The following is a 10,000-nucleotide window of genomic DNA, read 5'->3' on the forward strand; positions in this document are numbered from 1 at the left end:
GGAAGTTGTTGCAAATCTAGACACCTGACCCAAATGTTTGCAACAGGGTGGACTCTATTAAGGGTACCCAAGGGTCATTTGGGGGTGGGTGAGCAGTTAAAGAAGGTGGTGAAATGTTAAGACTGTCCCTGAAAAATGACTTGGCATGCATTAAGCTGGGCTGTGGTTGTTGTCCTGTTTTGAGATAGCAGTGGATGTGGTTTATGGTGATGCTGAGAAAAGTGATGTAGTTGTCATCATCGTCATCATCATCATCGTCCTTATCATTGTCATTGTTATCTGTATCATTGTCATCGCTGTCCTTATTGTCATCATCAATAATGGTTGCGGTGATGATAAAACAGGCTGAAAAAACCCTCCAAAAAACCCCCAATAACACTACGAGATGGCAGAGTTGTTAACACACAGGAAGAAAGGTTCATAGCATTTCGTCTGTTTCTACATTCTGAGTTCAAACTCCACCAAGGTCGTCCAAGCCTTCTATAGGTGCAGGAGTGGCTCTGTGGTAAGTAGCTTGCTTACCAACCACATGGTTCCGGGTTCAGTCCCACTGCGTGACACCTTGGGCATATATCTTCTACTATAGCCTCGGGCCAACCAAAGCCTTGTGAGTGGATTTGGTAGACGGAAACTGAAAGAAGCCCGTCGTATATATATATATATATGCATATGTTTGTGTGTCTGTGTTTGTCCACCCAACATAGCTTCACAACCGATGCTGGTGTGTTTACGTCCCTGTCATTTAGCGCTTCAGCAAGAGAGACTAATAGAATAAGTACTAGGCTTACAAAGAATAAATTCTGGGGTTGATTTGCTCGACTAAAGGCGGTGCTCCAGCATGGCCACAGTCAAATGACTGAAACAAAGAAAAGAAAAAAAAATATTTTGTATGCTGCCAAATGGAATCGAACCCATTTTCTTCACCTTTAGAACAACCAGCCACCTGCCACCTGACCAAACTTTTCAGCCTGTGTGCTTTAATTAATTATACACAGGTTTAGGAAGAAGGTGTTGCTGACAAGTGTCAACCAGTGGCATTATTAAAACAGCTGGGTGTTTGTGTAGTAACAGAGGTCAATGGGAGGAGGGGAAGAGGAGGAGGGGAGGAAGAAGAGGAGGGGAGGAAGGAGAGGAGGAGGAATAGTAGTTTTATAGAAGACCTTCACTCCCCTTTCTTTCCAGCCACTTTCTCCTCTTGTTAATCTATCTGATTGAGAGATAAGGGTGAGAAGAGGTAGTGTAGTTGTGATGGTGGTGGTGGTGATCGTAGTGATGATGTGAGGCGTGTAGTCTGGTGCTTTTATTCATGTAGACAGATAGAACTGTGAGTAAACAAGTTACAGAGTTCAGGTGTAATATGTGTGTGTATATAAACCTGTATTGTGTGTGTTCAGTTTATACAGGTGAGAGTATTTATGAATGTGTACCAATATATCTACAGGTGGAAATATGTATGTGTATCATCATCATCATCATCATTGTTTAACGTCCGCTTTCCATGCTAGCATGGGTTGGACGGTTCAACGGTTCGACTGGGGTCTGGGAAGCCAGGAGGCTGCACCAGGCCCAAAATGGTCTGGCAGTGTTTCTACAGCTGGATGCCCTTCCTAATGCCAATCACTCCGTGAGTGTAGTGGGTGCTTTTTACATACCACCAGCACAGGTGCCAGGCGAGGCTGGCAACGGCCACGATTGGTTGGTGCTTTTTACATGCCACCGGCACAGAAGCTAGTCGGGGCGGCGCTGGCAACAGTCACATTCGGATGGTTCTTTTACATGCTACCGGCACTGGTATCACAACTACAATTTCTATTGATTTTTGAGCGATTTCGATTTCGATTTCACTTGCCTCAACAGATGTGTATAGACACACACAGGCATACACATATCCCCATTACTTAATGTCCATTTTTTTCCTTTCTTGTACATGCTGGACAGAAATTGTCCAGGCTGCTTTTCTATGGCTGGATGCTCTTCCTGTCACCAACCCCCACCTCTTTCCGAACAAGTAATAAATAAATCTCCATGGAAGACAAGAACAACCTCACTTGTATGTTGGTGATGCTCATTTACAATTATCACATGGTGTCAAAACAAGGGTACATACAGACGCCCACATACATACACACGTGTTATAAACATCAAGCTTCTTTTAGTGTACCAAATACTCACAAGGCGTTTGTTGGCGTAGGACTATAGTAAAAAGCACTTGCCCAAGGTACCACGCTGTGGGACTGAACCTGAAACCACATTCTTTCTTTTTTTCTTTTACTTGTTTCAGTCATTGGACTGTGGCCATGCTGGAACACTGCCTTTAGTTGAACAAATTGACCCCAGGACTTATTCTTTGTAAGCCTAGTGCTTATTCTATTGGTCTCTTTTGCCAAACCGCTAAGTTATGGTGGGGTGATAAACACATACACAAATACATACATGCACACACACACACATATATATGACAGGCTTCTTTCAGTTTCCATCTACCAAATCTACTCACAAGGCATTGGTCAGCCCAAGGCTATAGTAGAAGACATGCAGTGGGACTAAACCCAAAACCCTGTGGTTGGGAAGCAAGTTTCTTACCACATAGCCACTCCTGCACCTATATACATACATATTCCGATGCCAGTGCCACCTGACTGGCTCCCGTGCCAGTGGCATGTAAAAAGCACCATTTGAGTGTGGCCAATACCAGTGCTGCCTGACTAGCTCCCATTCTAGTTGCATGTAAAAAGCACCCACTACACTCTCAGAGTGGTTGGCATTAGGAAGGGCAATCCAGCTGTAGAAATCTTGCTAGATCAGATTGGAGCCTGATGCAGCCTCCTGGCTTGCCAGTCCTCAGTCAAACCGTCCAACCCATGGCAGCATGGAAAACGGAAAGCGGACGTTAAACAACGATGATGATGATGATGATGATAGTATGAGATGCCACACAGTGAGATGAGTCTGAACCTGAGACGATGTGGTTAGGAAGCAAACCTCTTACCACACAGCCATGCCTGCACCTGTGTGTGTGTGTGTGTTGTTAGTGTGTATGTGTTTGTGGGTTTGTGTGTATGTTTACTTATATCATTCGGAGACTTTAGCTTATACTTTTATTTAAGGAACAAGTTTTACACTGATTGAACCTAGGCAAATATACTTTCTGGCTTCACCGTAAAACATTTAAAAGTGAAATATCTTGGTTCACCACTTTTATATGTCAACATTACATCTGTGGAAACAGTAGGAAGCCATTTATCTGTGTTCTTTTGTAGAGAACTAATCCTTAACACAAATACATCTTTAGATGTCTAAGTACCATTTTAAGCTTGGGTGTTATGTATTTAGAAGCAGAGAGTTTTTAGGTGTATAATTACCATTTTCAACTAGTATGTTATGTTGATTTTCAGATGTGGAAAGTATTGAGTACACACACACAGACACAGACACACAGACACAGACACACACACACACACACACACACACACACACACACACACACACACACACAACACACACACACACACACACACACACACACACACACACAGATAGATACATAGGTATATGCGCAGGAGCAGCTGTTTAGTTTAAGAAGTTTGCTTTCCAACTTCATGGTTTTGGGTTCAATCCCATTACCTGGCACCTTGGACTACCATAGCTCTAGTCCTACCAAAGTCTTGTGAGTGGATCCAGTAGACAGAAATTGAAAAAAATATAAGGTGGCAAGCTGGCAGAATTGTTAGCGTGCCGGGCGAAATGCTTAGCGGTATTTCTTCTGCTGCTATGTTCTGAGTTTAAATTGCGCCGAGATCGACTTTGCCTTTCATCCTTTCAGGGTCAATAAAATAAGTATCAGTTACACACTGGGGTCAATAAAATCGACTTAATCCGTTTGTTTGTCCTCTCTGTGTTTAGTAAAGAAATAGGTATTTCGTCTGCCGTTACATTCTGAGTTCAAATTCCACTGAGGTCGACTTGGCTTTTCATCCTTTTGGGGTTGATTAAATAAGTACCAGTTATGCACTGGGGTCGATGTAATCGATTTAATCCGTTTGTCTGTCCTTGTTTGTCCCCTCTGTGTTTAGCCCCTTGTGGGGAGTAAAGAAATAGGCATTTCGTCTGCCGTTACGTTCTGAGTTCAAATTCTGCCGAGGTCGACTTTGCCTTTCATCCTTTCAAGGTCAATAAATAAAATACCAGTTACGCACTGGGGTCGATGTAATTGACTTAATCCCTTTGTTTGTCCCCTCTATGTTTAGCCCCTTGTGGGCAATAAAGAAATAAGAAATTGAAAGAAACCCATCATCTACATACATACATATATCAAAACCTCTGTCAAATGTAAACATAACAGGTTGGATATTGTTATTTGGGATAGAGGGGCAAAGGTATGTACTATCATAGGGGTCAGCTGCCCTGCAGATATAAATATCTCTTTGAAAATCAAAGAAAAAGAGGATATCTATGGACAGCTGCTTCAAAACCTCCAGCTTCTATATCCAGACTATGAACTCATATTCATATCAATAATAATTGGAGCACTAGGTTTTGTTAGTAAGTGCTTAAAGGAGAATTTGGATAAACTGGGATTTTAAGAAAGAGAAATTAACCGGTTGGTTTGTACATTACAAGTGTAATCTGTGAGGGGAACAGTAAAAATATGCAAGACTTTTCTCAAGTTCCAAATGTGAATTTGTCTGTGTTAACTACATCCCAAAGATGGAGACTTGTATCTTTGTTGGAAACCAGCTCCCTCCTCAGTGGAAAATTTATAATAATTAGAAAATAGAAGAGACATACATACATGTAAACATGTGTGTATGTGTGTGTGTGCGTGTGTGTGTGTGTTTGTGTGTGTTGTTTGTCCACTCTTGTCTTGACATCGCATAATAGTTGTAACTGAGTATCAGTGTCATACAAGTAGTGTCTTTCATTTCCAATATTTGCTTAATATGTGTTGAGGCAAGGGGAAATATTACCATACTTGGAAACAGGTACGAATTGGCAACAGGATAGCATGCATCTGACCACAGAAAATCTGCTACAGTAAAATCTGTTTAATCCATACAAGCATGGAAAAATAGACCTTAAAATGATGAAGATGATACTGAAAATTGGTATGTGTGTGTAAATATATTTATAAAGTTTTGTATAGAAAGAAATTACTCTTTCTAGGAATGTCTTACATCCAAGTGTCCACTGGTTTATTTCTATATCGATTAATTTATAAATACTTTCATGTATTCGATATGACAACAGAATTTTAGTAATATAATATAAAGAAAATGGAGAGTTTAAACATAGGAAAATCAATTTATTTACATAATAGTCAATTTCATAATGCCTACATATGTTTCAATATCCACCTTCATTCATATTTTAAATTAAAAATTGCGTTATGAATTTAGAAGGTAAAAATCTCTTCAGGGTAAAAATTGATATATTCATTTACATCCTAATAGATGTAGTGTTCACTACAGACTTCTAAATTCATAACACAATTTTTGATTGTAAAATATGAATGAATGTAGATATTCAAATGTGTGTAGGTGTTATGAAATTAACTATTATGCAAATAAACTGATTTTTCTGTGTTTGAACTCTTTATTTTCCTTATATTATATATTATTTTGCTGAGGCATGGTGATTACCAATAACCTGATGTTAGAACTCATATACATATGCTTCAGAACAAAGTGTCTAAAGCTCCAGTGAAGCTATAGAGTGATACTCAAGCACTCAACTATGAGTGCATTGCATTTTGTAGCAGAAACAGCTGTAAGCCAATGAAGTTCATGACATAATTCCTTCTTTCCTTGTCATTTATTTAATTTCTTATATATATGTGTGTGTATAATTTTGAACTAATCTGTTGTGTGTTTAATGCTATTCATTTTTGGATGTACATCTACTGTTTTCAACAATACCAATAAACCTGTAAATGTATAGTCACTATATTTCCAACTAGCATGTTCTGAATTTATAACACTTCTTTAGGTTTTTAATTTATAAAATTTAATCAAAATATTGTTATTCTAATTAATGTTATTTTTTTTTCATTTTCTCCTTAGGAATCAATGGAAGACCAAGTCTTGAGAACAATGCAAATTTTGACAAATCTTTCCAGAAATTTTTAAAGCAATTCCAATATCGAGGTGCATCTGTTGCTTTGATGCGCCAAGGGAAACTCTTATACTCCCATGGTTATGGCAGTACACAGAATAATGTTAAAATGACACCAGAAGTCTTGTTTCCAGCTTCAAATATTTCTAAATTACTCACTGCTGTATCCGTTCTTAAACTTGTTGAAAATGGTAAAGTGAACCTTACTGCTAAAGTCTTTGGTAAGTTTGGAATTTTGAATCACTTACGACCTTGGAGCATTTTTCGAACTGACAACAGGCTGTATGACATTATAGTCGATGACCTTCTTCGGCATGCTGGTGGCTGGGATTCAGCTATGCCACCAATGTTTGATCCAGTTCTGAATTCTATTTACTTAAAAAATGGTTATCGCATTCCAAACATCACTTCCATCATGCAGTTAAAGAACACTGCTGAAATGAAGGATATTTTCAGATACATGATGTCGATTCCACTGAATTTTAAACCAGGAACGAAATCAGTTCATTCTCATCTTGGTTATGTTATTCTGGACCAAATTATTGAGAAAGTTCAAAATTACGATTATCCAACATTTGTAAGGAAAAATATTTTAGAGCCTTGTGGAATGTGGCATACAAGATTCGGAAAACATATGAAAGAAAACAGGATAAAGAATATGGTTAAACGTAGCTTGGTCGGAAACTTTAATACAACTTATTCTCTACACCTAGAGAGGGAGGTGGTCTCTCTCACTGATGGCTGGTATACCAATGTTTATGATATTATGCGCTTTTTTCGATGCTTGGATCATACTGGTACACATCGATTACTTAAAAAATCTTCCATCAAAAGTCTCTTGGCAAAACCAAGAAAAATGAAAGCTTCAGGCTCATGGGTTGGTGCTAACCTAAATGTGAACAAACATGGTCGAGTTTGTCTGGAAGGAGATGGCATAATTGATGGTATGCTGTTGTGCCACCGGAACTTCTTACAAACGGTTCAGAATCCAGGTAATTCCTCATATATGTCTTCAGAGACATTTGTTATGCTATTAGTTGGTGGTCACAATAAACCATTACCAGTTCAAAACTTCATGAATTATTTCAAAGATTGGTCGCAAAATGGTGCTAATTACTTCTCTTATGATTTGGCCGATATTCGGGTAGGGCATGTAGGAGTTAACGAACAAATTATTAAATACAAGTTGTCTGAACACCATATTTCAGCATATGTCAATGCTATTAAAGACCAACACTTCAAAATTGAATGGATAAATGCTTTTGAGTATAATAGAGAATCTTATTTTTCTGTTATCTCTAAAATAAACCCAGATGAAAGTCTTAGTTCTTTCTATCTGGAGCATGGGCTTGACGAGAAGGGTTTGCTCCACTTCAAACATCTTTATTCCAAGGAAAATGTATATCTGTCTTTATTACAGAGCTATATCAGTTTCGCACACACAGACAAAAACAGATATATGGCACTATTTGATACGGTGAAAGAGGAACCTGTTGATATTCGATTTGGAATTCGACAATATTCCCAATGTTACAAATTGTTTGCTCAAGTTTATAATGAGAAGGGTTATGTCCCAAGAGTCCAAAGTTTTGTCCACATTGATCAAGAACCACAAGTGTGTTTCATTTTGGAAAAGAAACCTGTAAAAGAGTACAAAGAATACATAGATATTTCCCTGAAGGAACTGACTGAGAGCGTTGTCTCAAATGCTAAGGCACACCGTGTTATGACATACTTGGACACTTCCAGCAAGTATAAAAGACCAAGATTTTCAGTCATTTTCAGGAAAGACCCTTCCAGACAAGGCACATTCAAAAACAATGTCGAGATATCACAGCTTGAAGATATCATTGCCGATGGGTACTTGAAGGACAGTTTTTTCCCAAAACTAATTGCTGGATATTCAGATAAGAAAGGCACATTATATTTTGCCATTTATATGGAAAGAATCTTATAAATTCCTCCTTTGTTTGTCTTTTATATTTAATATACACACCATACAGATTGATCATACATCACCAAATATATGCTATAACAAAATTTTATGTAAATGACATCTCAAAGACAAAGAAAAATTGTTCCTATCCAACTGGAATTTATTCTGTATTATTTAAAAAAAAAATCAAAATACTTTTCTCACAAGTACCAGTTAAAACGATTTTGCAAATACTTGTCTTTTAATGAATGCTTCTACAAAATTGATGACAGAATGTAAGAATTTATGATTTTTGTACATACCAATTTCTTACAAAAGCAGCAAAGCTTCCACATGTAGATGGAGGTGAAATGAGATTTTACTGTATTCATGCCTTTCTCAAGAGAAGGTGAAAGGGCTTGAAGTCATGGGAGTTAGGTTTCCAAGAATTTTGGTTTATTCTATAAATAGAATCCTTTATTTGAGTAATTAGTGTAAATATATGAATAGAATAATTCTTGTGTATATTCATTGTAATAATTAAGATTATTATAATGGTAATAACCATAATAATCACATTGTTGATCTGCATCTTTGGATTCTTGTAGAATACATGGTAACACTTTTCTGCGGGTCAACAAAGTGTCTCCGTTTTGAATAACCTTCAGACTTTTAGGTAGAATTTTGGGTGTTGTGCTAAATGCACCAATTACCACAGGGACAATTGTCACCTTTTTGTTCTACAATCTATTATTATTATCATTATTATTATTATTTTGGTTTGGCTCAGGTTCGGTCTTATTCCTGGTAGAATTTATGTGGGTAGTGGGTTACTACCTGTAACCTTAGGTATCACAAGTTTTCAGCAGTCTTTCAAATGTTTCGAAACCTCCTGATAATCCTTACTGTCTTGAAGAGACAAACTTTCTGTAGGAGCTCTACAGGGTATTGTAGCCCAATCTCCTCCAGCCATTTGTCTATATCTTTGCTTACTGTTCCCAAGGCACCAATTATTATAGGTACGACCTTGACAGTTCCCATGTTCCAAATTCCTCCTATTTCCAATTTTAAGGAATTGTATTTAAAAAAATTTTTCTTCCTCATTCTTTACAATCCTGGAATCAAACAGGCATGATGGGTCAATAAGTAAGTAACTTTGCTTTTCCTTATCTATAATTGTTATTTCTGGTCTATTATTTTCTAACTTCTTGTCTGTTTGAATAGGAAAATCCCACAAAATCTTACATTTCTCTGACTCCAGTACTCTTTCGACTCGGTGATTGTACCATGTGTTTCCAGTTTCAAATCTCCATTTCTGACACAGTTTCCAGTGTAAATCTTTTACAACCTGGTCATTCATCAATTTTTTATATTCTTCCTGCACCAACTTATTATTATCATTATTATTAAAGCAGCCAACTGCTAGAATTGTTTGGACACTGGCTAAAATGCTTGTCTGCATTTCGTCAGTCTTCACGTTCTGAGTTCAAATTCTGCTGAGGTTGACTTTGCCGTTCATCCTTTCGGGGTCAATAAAATAAGTACCAGTTGAGCACTGGGGTCGATATAAATGACTTACCCTCTCCACCAAACTTTCTGGCACTGTGCCAAAATTTGAAATCATTATTATTATTATTCTATGTTTGACTTTTTCTTTACATTTGCACAAGCTGGCTCCAAGTCTCACCCAGAGACCTCAAGAGACAATTTGGAAGTTTATGTTGGTATTATGCCTAGGGTGCCATATATTTGGTCTTGTACTTAGTGTTGTATGTCTAAAAAACCATACGAAAATTATGTTTGTTTTAAAACTTGAGATTACGTAGAAAGTATTTTGCGTATTTTATTATTATTATTATTATTATTATTATTATTATTATTATTATTATTATTATTATTATCATTATTATTATTATTATTATTATTACTATTATTATTATTATTATCAAGGTGACGAACTATGCCAGGCAATAT

At 37.3% G+C, this 10,000-nt stretch overlaps 1 protein-coding gene across 1 annotated transcript in view; it reads left to right on the forward strand.

Annotated features, from left to right (window-relative positions):
• Positions 1 to 8,233, forward strand: part of LOC115209921 — a 77,941-nt gene extending 69,708 nt beyond the window's left edge. The window contains exon 2 of the mRNA XM_029778524.2: positions 6,060 to 8,233. Within this exon, the coding sequence (XP_029634384.1) occupies positions 6,060 to 8,068 (2,009 nt within the window). The 3' untranslated portion in view covers positions 8,069 to 8,233. The remainder of the gene's footprint in view (positions 1 to 6,059) is intronic.
• Positions 8,234 to 10,000: the final 1,767 nt, after the last annotated feature.

This window comes from Octopus sinensis, linkage group LG3 (assembly GCF_006345805.1).
Source record: "Octopus sinensis linkage group LG3, ASM634580v1, whole genome shotgun sequence".
NCBI classification, from domain to species: domain Eukaryota; kingdom Metazoa; phylum Mollusca; class Cephalopoda; order Octopoda; family Octopodidae; genus Octopus; species Octopus sinensis.